Here is a 12,644-nt window from a genome sequence, read left to right as displayed (position 1 = left end):
GGAGTTTGGGAATCTCAGGAGGTGAGATTACCGATCAATATTTTGGAACTCCGTGCAATTTTCAGAGCTCTTCAGTTTTGGCCTCTTCTGAAGAGAGAATCGTTCATTTGTTTTCAGACAGACAATGTCACAACTGTGGCATACATCAATCATCAAGGAGGGACTCACAGTCCTCTGGCTATGAAAGAAGTATCTCGAATTTTGGTTTGGGCGGAATCCAGCTCCTGTCTAATCTCTGCGGTTCATTTCCCGGGTATAGACAATTGGGAAGCGGATTATCTCAGTCGCCAAACGTTGCATCCGGGCGAATGGTCTCTTCACCCAGAGGTATTTCTTCAGATTGTTCAAATGTGGGAACTTCCAGAAATAGATCTGATGGCGTCCCATCTAAACAAGAAACTTCCCAGGTATCTGTCCAGATCCCGGGATCCTCAGGCGGAGGTAGTGGATGCATTATCACTTCCTTGGAAGTATCATCCTGCCTATATCTTTCCGCCTCTAGTTCTTCTTCCAAGAGTAATCTCCAAGATTCTGAAGGAATGCTCGTTTGTTCTGCTGGTAGCTCCGGCATGGCCTCACAGGTTTTGGTATGCGGATCTTGTCCGGATGGCCTCTTGCCAACCGTGGACTCTTCCGTTAAGACCAGACCTTCTGTCACAAGGTCCCTTTTTCCATCAGGATCTGAAATCCTTAAATTTAAAGGTATGGAGATTGAACGCTTGATTCTTGGTCAAAGAGGTTTCTCTGACTCTGTCATTAATACTATGTTACAGGCTCGTAAATCTGTATCTCGAGAGATATATTATAGAGTCTGGAAGACTTATATTTCTTGGTGTCTTTCTCATCATTTTTCTTGGCATTCTTTTAGAATACCAAGAATTTTACAGTTTCTTCAGGATGGTTTAGATAAGGGTTTGTCCGCAAGTTCTTTGAAAGGACAAATCTCTGCTCTTTCAGTTCTTTTTCATAGAAAGATTGCTATTCTTCCTGATATTCATTGTTTTGTACAAGCTTTGGTACATATAAAACCTGTTATTAAGTCAATTTCTCCTCCTTGGAGTTTGAATTTGGTTCTGGGAGCTCTTCAAGCTTCTCCGTTTGAACCTATGCATTTATTGGACATTAAATTACTTTCTTGGAAAGTTTTGTTCCTTTTGGCCATCTCTTCTGCCAGAAGAGTTTCTGAATTATCTGCTCTTTCTTGTGAGTCTCCTTTTCTGATTTTTCATCAGGATAAGGCGGTGTTGCGAACTTCTTTTGAATTTTTACCTAAAGTTGTGAATTCCAACAACATTAGTAGGGAAATTGTGGTTCCTTCATTATGTCCTAATCCTAAGAATTCTAAGGAGAAATCGTTGCATTCTTTGGATGTTGTTAGAGCTTTGAAATATTATGTTGAAGCTACGAAATCTTTCCGTAAGACTTCTAGTCTATTTGTTATCTTTTCCGGTTCTAGAAAAGGCCAGAAAGCTTCTGCCATTTCTTTGGCATCTTGGTTGAAATCTTTAATTCATCTTGCCTATGTTGAGTCGGGTAAAACTCCGCCTCAGAGAATTACGGCTCATTCTACTAGGTCAGTTTCTACTTCCTGGGCGTTTAGGAATGAAGCTTCGGTTGACCAGATCTGCAAAGCAGCAACCTGGTCCTCTTTGCATACTTTTACTAAATTCTACCATTTTGATGTATTTTCTTCTTCTGAAGCAGTTTTTGGTAGAAAAGTACTTCAGGCAGTGGTTTCAGTTTGAATCTTCTGCTTATGTTTTTCGTTAAACTTTATTTTGGGTGTGGATTATTTTCAGCAGGAATTGGCTGTCTTTATTTTATCCCTCCCTCTCTAGTGACTCTTGTGTGGAAAGATCCACATCTTGGGTAGTCATTATCCCATACGTCACTAGCTCATGGACTCTTGCTAATTACATGAAAGAAAACATAATTTATGTAAGAACTTACCTGATAAATTCATTTCTTTCATATTAGCAAGAGTCCATGAGGCCCGCCCTTTTTTGTGGTGGTTTTGATTTTTTTGTATAAAGCACAATTATTCCAATTCCTTATTTTATATGCTTCCGCACTTTTTTGTCACCCCACTTCTTGGCTATTCGTTAAACTGAATTGTGGGTGTGGTGAGGGGTGTATTTATAGGCATTTTGAGGTTTGGGAAACTTTGCCCCTCCTGGTAGGAATGTATATCCCATACGTCACTAGCTCATGGACTCTTGCTAATATGAAAGAAATGAATTTATCAGGTAAGTTCTTACATAAATTATGTTTTTCTTGTTTTCATTTAACACTCAGTAGCCTGCAAAAGTCGGAGTCCACTAACAAAATCTGTTTTTATTCCAGTATTTCTGAAAAACAAATTTGTATTTCTCTAACAAAAATACACAATGTCCACTAATAAATGTAAATAAATATATTTGTACATACTGAAAATAAACAATTCTCAATATTTGCCACAACTACCATTTGTCTTATTACTTTATTTCTGTATGACATTGATTCTACACATTTTACAAACCACTTTATTCCAGGACTCCATTAGAGCATCAGTTTTAGTGTTTTAACTTTTCCATTTTCAAATGTTCTCAAAGATGTTCAGATGAGACTGAGTAAAATATATTGCTCTTGCTGTAAAAACAAACAAACTAGAAACACCCAGTGGTTGTTTAGAGCAGTGCACAAACATGTGTACTGCTAGACCTAATTGCTAATTGGCTACTCACCAGGGTAGTTGGCATAAAGTACAAAGTTTTGTAAATCAGTAAATAAAGTGACAATTTACAATACTTTTAAAACATTTATTTATATTCAGGTTTTTTTTTGTATTCCGCACCGAATTGCAAATGACTTAAGGGAACATTAAGGGACATGAAGGTTAATATTAAGCAGTATAAGCTACTGGGAGCTAGCTGGTGATTGGTGGCATCACACATATGCCTCTTGTCATTGGCTCACCAGATCTGTCCAGCTAGGTCCCCATGGTGCATTGCTTCACTGAATCTGACTATTACTGTATATGTAACCTCTTATGAAGGGCAAAACTATAGTCCTATCCAACAGTGCACAAATACAATGTAACATAGGGTTGCCAGCTGTGCTTCAAGAAAAAAACAGAAGACCTATTGGTGACTGGAAACAGAAGTAGCTGGGTTCACACATCTCCACAAAAGCTTAACCTTAGGCCCACCCTTGATCCCACCACATATATTTTTCACAACTATGCAGTCATTTTATCCCCTTGGTTGCCAGTAACACATGTACAGAGCAGTGATGTGAACCCCTTGTCTGCTAGAGGTACACACCCAGCAATGATTGGAAAACCCCCATGATTGCCTTATAATAGAAAATGCACAGTGTAACTTATTTTTGAGCCATATTTCTAATGCATAGAAGGCCCTTTATATTTAGCTGGATATTTGTACAGATTTTACCGGACAGCCTTCAAAAATATTGGGCACCTGGCAAAACATAGAGCATTTTTTTGTACTTTTATGCTCCTTTGATGTTCATTTGAACTACAGCTGCACGGTATCTTTATGACATAAAGGGAAATCTAATTTAGCTGTATTTATGCATATAAGAAAGTACCATGTCTCACTCGCTTGAGAAATAAAAAACGGGTTACCGGAAGTTTGTATAACAGCTGATACTCATTCCCGGAAGTAGGGAGGAAGAAATTCGTGGTTTACTGGCAGCAGGAAGTGACGTAGGGTGGTGTTGCTTTGGATGTGTCCCCTTGCTTTTACTCACGTGGGGAAGGAGAGAGTGACCCCGGTGAGTGCGTTACTCGGTGCGGTAAGAAGTGTAGGGCAGCTGCATGTTTAAAAGTGGGAAGCGGGTACTACATATGTAATATAAAGAGCAATGGTCTGCAGGCACTAGCTACTGCTGTCTAATGATGGGTTAAATGCTTTGTAAATACAAGTTATATACTGAGTGTTGTGTTCTGCATACACAAGCTGTCAAGTACTGTTAGCATTGATCTGCAAATACTAGCTGTATAGTACTGAGAGCAATGGTCTGCAGGCACTAGCTACTGCTGTCTAATGATGGGTTAAATGCTTTGTAAATACAAGTTATATACTGAGTGTTGTGTTCTGCATACACAAGCTGTTAAGTACTGTTAGCATTGATCTGCAAATACTAGCTGTATAGTACTGAGAGCAATGGTCTGCAGGCACTAGCTACTGCTGTCTAATGATGGGTTAAATTCTTTGTAAATACAAGTTATATACTGAGTGTTGTGTTCTGCATACACAAGCTGTCAAGTACTGTTAGCATTGATCTGCAAATACTAGCTGTATAGTACTGAGAGCAATGGTCTGCAGGCACTAGCTACTGCTGTATAATGATGGGTTAAATGCTTTGTAAATACAAGTTATATACTGAGTGTTGTGTTCTGCATACACAAGCTGTCAAGTAACTTTGAAATTTGTTAGAAAAAAATCTACTACTCATTAAAAATTCAGAGTAAATGCTACTGTATTGTCTTGTTATTTTGCATTTGTTGATTATGCAAATCTACTGTGTTTTATAAATAAATGTAAAATAAATGTAAAATAATCCAAAAGATATAGGACAAAAGCAAATTTTTCAGAGCTTCCTGGCTGCAAGGGTCGGTCAGACACTGAATTAAGGTTTATATTATTTCTGATAAAGTTCTTTTTCTTTTAGGTGATTGACTTTTTTGTACGATAAAATCGTAAGAAAACTGAAAGCAGATGTTCCGAAGGCCTGTGACTCAGGTTTGTATCAGATACGTGTATGTTTTAGTGCTGAGAGAGACCGTTATGTGGGTAACAACTAGTCTGAGCCTTTATATTTTAAGCATTGTACAGTTACATTATGGCTGGGTGCAGTGGGACAAACCTCTGGAGGGTACGGTCAGAAATTTGTATTTGTTATAATTGTTTTAAAAAAAAAAAAAAAAAATGAAAGGGAGAAAAGGTTGGCATGAGAAATGTCTCTAAGGCATTGCTTTCTCATTGTTTGCCTATACCTCTGTATAGAGCATTTTATTATTGTATTGTGCCTCGCATATTGTTATGTGTTTAACTGCTGCACAGGGTATATAGTGAGTCGGCCCCAGTCTCTCAATGCAGGACTGGGAACTAGCAGTACACATATGGTGAGCCAATAACATGAGGCATATGTGGGTGGCAGCCAATAACCAGCTAGCATAACCACTCCTGAGCCTACTATGGTATGCTTTTCATCAAAGGATACCAAGAGAAAGAAGTAGATTTGTTAATAGAAGTAAATTGAAAAGGCTCTCTAAAAAGTCATGAAAGTTTAATCTTGATTTTCAGATATGTCCCTTTTAGCTCAGCTCTGGAGTAGCAATGCACTTCCACTCCAGAACTGGCACAGTGAGCCAGTCACACCCAGTGTATGTGGGTAACTGCCAGTTACCAGCCCATGTCAAACAGGAGTAGAAATGCATAAGCTCTCCACAGCTGACTTTAACTATGTGTTTAACTGCTTTGCAGATAGTTTTAGATGACCAATAGAGCTATTTGAACTCTTAGAAAATGTTAAAAAAAACCATTTTTTTTCTTTAAGTTTATTTCTTTTATTGTGCTTTCTGGATAAATGTTTTCTGGCAATATTACTGTTTTATGTATCTATATATTTTTTAAATATTATATGAACTGCTTTTTTATATACTCAGATTGATAGTTGATAATGTTCACTAATGACACTAGTCCTTCACTAATAAGATATTGCAGCGGACATAAATTAAATTGGTAATTAATAAGTGGACCACTATGTTTATACCTGACTGGTGAACTATGATATCTTCATATGCACGCACATATTAGGCCTCATTTATGAAGCTTTGAAGCCCTTGCTCATGCAAGTCTGCAGCCACAAGTTAAGAACATGTCCGGAAATTAGGGATTAAAGTCTACCAAACTGAATCTGATATGACCAGGATGATGACAGAGTCTGCTCTCATGTGATTGGTTGTGCAAGATCAGGGGTGGGATACTTTTGTGAGGTAATGGAAATATAAGTTCATTTGAAATGTATCCATAAACAGACACCATACAGAGATTGCTACATGGGTTTGTGTGTCGCTCTGTGCCTCCACCCCCCCGCCCCCCCATCTACAAGTAACAAAAATGCTTTGTTCTTCAGGTGCTCCGGCAGCTTGTTAGAAATGGATCCACCGATTCACCGTCGTCTTCTGCTATTTTGGAGAGATGTGAGTAGCAAAGATCTCTGTTGTATCTATGGACTTTTAGAACAAATCTGTGAAACTGTTCACCCTCTGCAGTGAAATCCTTAGGGGGCTGTATGTAGTTAATTGGCTGCATGTTGTTTATCCGTGTATTATACATTACTCTTATGGCTATCGCTACTCATAGATATTGTTATTAACAGCTCTTGCTTTTATGTAAAATTTGTGCTTGTCTGACAGCAAAAAGCACATTCTGAAATCTGCTAATGTAGCAAATAACTTGTGTAGGTAATCTGCTGCATATAAACACTTTGGGTACAGCAAGAGATGTTTACTGGCCCTTTAAGGGCCAAGCAGTAATTTATAGAGATCAGATGCACAGTATATGTATGACGTATACTTGTTATATTTAGGAGCCCTTTATATAGGCTCATTTGGTTTGCTTTTTATGGGCAGTTGATAAAAAATGTGGGAAAGATATCTATGAAGCGACCAAGATTATCTTAATATAAGTAGTACACGTGAGTGTATTTCAGTTTTGCATAAAACCTTTTTGTATTACACATGTATTCGCTTTTGCCTAATGCTTTTTTGCTATCTTCGTTTCACCGATAACTTTTTCCGGACGCGAGCGTGTGACGCATATGTACATATGCCTTGTTCTCACATGTTCAGATACTGTACCTGCTCAGAGAGCCAACATAATTGCCCCTGATTCTCTGAGACAAAACAGTGTTAAAATGCATGGGCACATGGCATATGTACGTATTCTGCATATGCTCTGTGCACAGTAAAAGTGACCTTAAAACTGAAACCATGAACGCTTTTACTAAATGCCTTTTTGTAAGTACAAGTGTATTGCAAAGTGCTTCTATTAAGAACTGAAATGCACACACTTGTATTTCAATTTTGGGGGTTGTGTTCCTTTGGTGATTTAAGGCAAATATTATGAAATTATGTATTAGTATAAATTTTTTTACATTTGTGATCATTATGTTAATTCTTATGTTTTATGGTCTGACAATATGTGAGCCCTGGCATGTAACATCATAGCTCAGTACAGGTTCATTGTGTGTTTGGTGATTACTTCATGACCTTTAATGAGTCATCCTAAACTGTGTGTTTGTTTTTTTTTTCCCCCCTCAGCTCTTAACAGGGTACAGTTACTTGGCCGTGTGGGGCAGGACCCCGTCATGAGACAAGGAGATGGAAAGAACCCAGTTACTATCTTCTCTCTGGCAACCAATGAGCTGTGGAGGTCGGGAGAGGGTGAGGTGTTTAATCCAAGTAAGACACCCAGAGGCTAATCCATGGCTTATTAGACCGTATGATGTATTTCTCACACGTAATAACATTGTCAGCTACCTGTGTAAGGGTTTGTATAGTACAAACACTTCATTGGTTGTTCACTCACTCACTCACACACTTTTTGGATAGCACACCAATAACTTTATTAAAGCGACATGAAATCCATTTTTTTTTCTTTTGTGATTCAGATAGAGCATGTGATTTTAAACAACTTTCCAATTTACTTCTATTATATAATTTTGGTTCTCTTGATATTCTTTGTTAAAAAGGATACCTAGGTAGACTCAGAAGCTGCTGATTGGTGGCTGAACATATGTGTCTCATGTTGTTGTCTCACCCAATGCATTCAGCTAGCTCTCAGTAGTGCATTGCTGCTTCTTCAACAAAGGATATCAAAAGAATAACACAAATTAAAAAATATAAGTAAATTGGAAAGTTGATTAAAATTGAATGTTCTATCTGAATCATGAAAGAAAAAAATTGGATTTTGCTTCCCTTTAATATTTTGTGGTCAAACGCTCTCCTCACTTTGAGTAAAGAGAGTACAGATAGAAAACCCTTTATCCAAACTGCTTGACACTGGAAAAGGTTTGGATTTTGGAATATTTGAATCTGTAAAATGGGACAGTTTGGAGAGGGGACGGAACCAAGTGTAAACAACAATATTTACATGATGTCATAATACAGCCTATACTTGCAACCGACACAAAGTTCTAACCAAAGACACAGACAGAGAAGATTGTTACAGGCGGAAAAAAGAAGTCATTTTTGATAATTTTATTTAAAAATAAATAAATATTAATTTAAAAAGTTATGGATTATGGAATTCCAGCTTTGGGGGTTTGTAGCTTTTGTTAGTTTATTTAAGACAGGAATATGCATATGAGTTGCTCCTTTATAAACTTATAAACATGACTTGTGTGTGTTTTTTATTTTCATTTTTATTATTGATAACATTTGTTATTTTGGTTCTGCATGGTAAGCACATTTTGTGGTGCTTTTTTTAACCCCTTCCCGCCTGGACTTATTTGTCTACATCTGAATAAAGTGATTGTGGGATTTCAAAGATAGGATTGTGTCGGGGGGGAGTGCCTATGACGCTAGGCACACCCTCCAGCCTGCGATCCCATTAAGGAAGCTCCTATGGCTTCAGTACAGCCAAATGGCTAGGGCGTTCCATGCCGTCCTAACAGCGCTAAAACCCAGCGCAGTTAAGATGGCAAAGAACGTCCTTACGGCGGGAAGGGGTTAAGCATTAGATGAAAAAAATGTAGTTAATCAAAAATGTTCTATGTTCTAGTTAAGACTATTTCATAATTGATTTATTTGATAAATGAATGTTCCTAGCCTGAATACACTTTTTTTTTTTTTTTTTTTTCTACTGTGTGAGTTGACCATGTCGATCAGTGACCTGTAGAGACCAAGGGGCTGATTTATCATCGGCCTGTCCGACATGATCCACATGCCGCTGTCGGCATTTATCATTGCACAAGCAGTTCTTGTGAACTGCTTGTGCAATGCTGCCCCCCTTCAGATTTGCGGCCAATCGGCCGCCAGCAGGGGATGTCAATCAGCCCGATGGTATAGGATCGGGCGGATTGATGTCCGCAGCCTCAGAGCAGGCGGACCAGTTATGGGGCAGTGATCTTAAGACCGCTGCTTCATAACTGCTGTTCGGAGCTTGATAATTCGGCCCCAAGTACTCCGTTGTACAAAATTGTGCTCCTTTTTGTTTCAAATTCAATTTAAACTGCTTTTACACAAGAACTTAGCGTGAAACAATCTTTTAACTGCTTTTTCACATACACGATAATAAAAATTTGAGTGCCATATCCAAGAGATTGAATTCAGTTTTTTACACCGTAAATGGAGTGGGGGATTTAAATGTCAAAAACAACCTGTTTACAGGAGTGTTAAATGAGAAAGCAGAAACCCTACAAAAATAGCTTTCTCTGGAATTTTACAAAAGTTTCCATAAGCTTTTAAATAGGAAGTAAACAACCTGTAAAGGATGTAGAACCCCCCCCCCCAAAACTAAGTTTCTAATGGACTGAAATAGCTTTGAAAGAAGTAGCAGTTTGTTTGAAAAAGTGTTACAAGCACCACTAACTTTTGCATTAAACTGAATTGTTACTTTTATTTAAAAGACATATGATTAAGTCAGGAAATTTATAGGTACACCTGGGTTCCATTCGTAAAAAAAAAAAACCTGTTGCGAAAATAATTGTGCAAAATGTATTTTTTTATATAATGTAAGGCCTCTCTCAAAAGTGACATTAAAGGGACATGAAACCCAAAATGTATGTTTCATTATTCAGGTAGACCATGCAATTCTAAACAACTTTCTCGTTTCTTTATATTATGAAATTTGCTTCAGTCTCTTGGTATTTTTCTTGAAAAACATGAAAGCTCAGGAGCGTGCACGGGTCTGGAGCACTATATGACAGCCGTTTTGCACGAGCACTATTTCCTACCATGCAGGGCACAAGATGCCTACCTAGGTATTTTTTCAACAAAGAATACCATGGGAACAAAGCAAATTTGATAACAGAAGTAAATGGTGTGCTCTGTCTGAATCACAAAAGAAACCTTTGGGTTTCATATCCCTTTAATTATATAATAATATATTTAAAGTTCTGAAATGCATGATATGAAAGTAAAAAAAACTAATTTATGTGCTAAATCTATTAGTCAATAAGTTTCACACTTTAACTATATTTAAAATATAAGCAATAAGTGAGCTCTCCCAAAATACTTATTGTCAAAATACTCTTCCTTTAAAGGGACAGTGTACACCAATTTTCATATAACTGCATGTAATAGACACTACTATAAAGAACAAGATGCACAGATACTGATATAAAAAGTCAGTATAAAACTGTTTAAAAACTTACTTAGAAGCTCTCAGTTTAGCTCTGTTTAATTTCCGTGAGAAACCTAAAATTTGTGAAAAAGTGAACGATTTTTTTTTAATTTGATCACATTTGGTGGTGATATGGTGGCATGAAATATACCAAAATGGGCCTAGATTAATACTTTGGGTTGTCTACTACACTAAAGCTAAAATTAACCATACAAGCTCCCTACTTAACCCCTTCACTGCTTGGCATAATACACGTGTGGTGCACAGCGGCATTTTGCGGCCTTCTAATTACCAAAAAGCAATGCTAAAGCCATATAAGTCTGCTATTTCTGAGCAAAGGGGATCCCAGAGAAGCATTTACAACCATTTGTGCCATAATTGCACAAGCTATTTGTAAATAATTTCAGTGAGAAACCTAAAGTTTGTGAAAAAGTGAACACTTTTTTTTTTTTTTTTATTTCATCACATTTGGCGGTGAAATGGTGGCATTAAATATATCAAAATGGACCTAGATCAATACTTTGGGTTGTCTGCTAAAAAAAATATATACATGTCAAGGGATATTCAGGGATTCCTGACAGATATCAGGGTTCCAATGTAACTAGCACTCATTTTGAAAATAAATGGTTTGGAAATAGCAAAATGCTACTTTTATTTATTGCCCTATAACTTGCAAAGAACATGTAAATATTGGGTATTTCTAAACTCAGGACAAAATTTAGAAACTATTTAGTATGTTTGTTGTTTGGTGGTTGTAGATGTGTAACAGATTTTGGGGGTCAAAGTTAGAAAAAGTGTGTTTTTTTCCATTTTTAATTATTTTTTTTATAGTAAATTATGATATGATGAAAATAATGGTATCTTTAGAAAGTCCATTTATTGGCGAGAAAAAATGGTATATAATATGTGTGGGTACAGTAAATGAGTAAGAGGAAAATTACAGCTAAACACAAACACCTCAGAAAGGTAAAAATAGCCCTGGTCCCAAACGGTCAGAAAATGGAAAAGTGCTATGGTCACTAAGGGGTTAAAAGGTTACTGGAACCCCCACTGCAAGTGGGAAATATCATACTCCCCCCCCCCCCCCCTTCGCCCTCTTCCTTTGCATATGAAAAGACCCTTTAAGCAAACTGGAGTAGGTATACATTGGTATTTTCCTAAAACTTTGGGGCTTGGTTAGGAGTCTGAAAATCAGAGCAATGTTATTTAAAAATAAGCAAAACTATCCATTTAAAAAACAAACAAAACAAAAACAACTTTATGGGCTATATGAATGGATCATCTACAAAACATTTATGCAAATAAAAATCTAGTGTATAATCTCCCTTTAAGTGGAAATTACTGTTTAAAAATAACAAAATAGCAGTATCTGATAATGATATATTATTGGTAATTTATCACATGAAGTGCAATATGTGATTTTCTTATGTCCCACCTTTGGGTGTCCGTGCTCTAATGGTTGTTAATGTAAATTGGTGGAAATTGAACCATTGTAAAATGAAGAATGTTTTAGAATATCTGTGCTTTAGATTTTATAACCATCTTAAAGGGACATGAACGCCAATATTTTTCTTTCAAAATTCAGATAGAAAATGTATTTTTAACAACTTCCCAATTTAATTATGTTATCTATTTTGCTTTGTTCTCTTAGTATCCTTTTATTGAACAAGAAGCAGCTATGCCCTACTGGGAACTAGCTGAACACATTGGTAAGCCAATGATAAAAAATATATTTGTGCAGCCATCAATGAGCAGCTTACCTCGTGAGCCTAACTAGGTATGCTTTTCAACAAAGGATGCTAAGAGTACAAAGCAAATTAGATAACAGAAGTAAATTGGAAAGTTGTTTAAAATGGTATGCTCTATCTAAATTAAGAAAATGTTTTGGTTTCATGTCTCTTTAACTCCAGTTATCAAAGAGCCATTAAACCGTAAATACGTTGTAGACATCATGTTGTATTAGAGTCACTTGGGAATAATATGTAGATATTTTTTACTTAAAGTGAAGGTAAACTTTCACAAATGTGTGCCCGGTTTTTAAAAATACTATTAAAAACAGGGGCACTTTCATTCATGAAAGTTTACATTTCACCGATTTTGTTAAAATACTTACCTTTTCTTCTTGCAAGCCGGAGCAGTGATTTCCCCCGCCGCTCGTCTCTTCATACATCAGCAATGAAGAATCCAGCTTCCTCCAATCACAGCATGGCCTCAGGCAATGTTTGCTCTGGGGGGAAGCCATGATTGGAGGTAGCCAGATTTGTCATTGCTGACATAAGAAGAGACGAG

General features: G+C 37.0%; 1 protein-coding gene across 5 annotated transcripts in view; it reads left to right on the top strand.

Annotated features, from left to right (window-relative positions):
- Positions 1 to 3,695: 3,695 nt before the first annotated feature.
- Positions 3,696 to 12,644, top strand: part of SSBP1 (single stranded DNA binding protein 1) — a 16,546-nt gene continuing 7,597 nt past the window's right edge. For 2 of the 5 annotated variants that reach the window (XM_053716251.1, XM_053716247.1), the window contains exons 1-4: positions 3,696 to 3,774; positions 4,675 to 4,745; positions 6,142 to 6,208; positions 7,331 to 7,471. In XM_053716251.1, the coding sequence (XP_053572226.1) occupies positions 4,722 to 4,745; positions 6,142 to 6,208; positions 7,331 to 7,471 (232 nt within the window). In that variant the 5' untranslated portion in view covers positions 3,696 to 3,774; positions 4,675 to 4,721. Of the gene's footprint in view, positions 3,805 to 4,674; positions 4,746 to 6,141; positions 6,209 to 7,330; positions 7,472 to 12,644 lie in introns of all 5 variants that reach the window. The other 3 variants (XM_053716248.1, XM_053716249.1, XM_053716250.1) reach the window with 3 other exon arrangements.

The sequence above is a fragment of the Bombina bombina genome, chromosome 6 (assembly GCF_027579735.1).
Source record: "Bombina bombina isolate aBomBom1 chromosome 6, aBomBom1.pri, whole genome shotgun sequence".
Taxonomy (NCBI): domain Eukaryota; kingdom Metazoa; phylum Chordata; class Amphibia; order Anura; family Bombinatoridae; genus Bombina; species Bombina bombina.
Note: the sequence above shows the minus strand (reverse complement) of the source record. Positions and strands in the feature narration are given on the sequence as shown.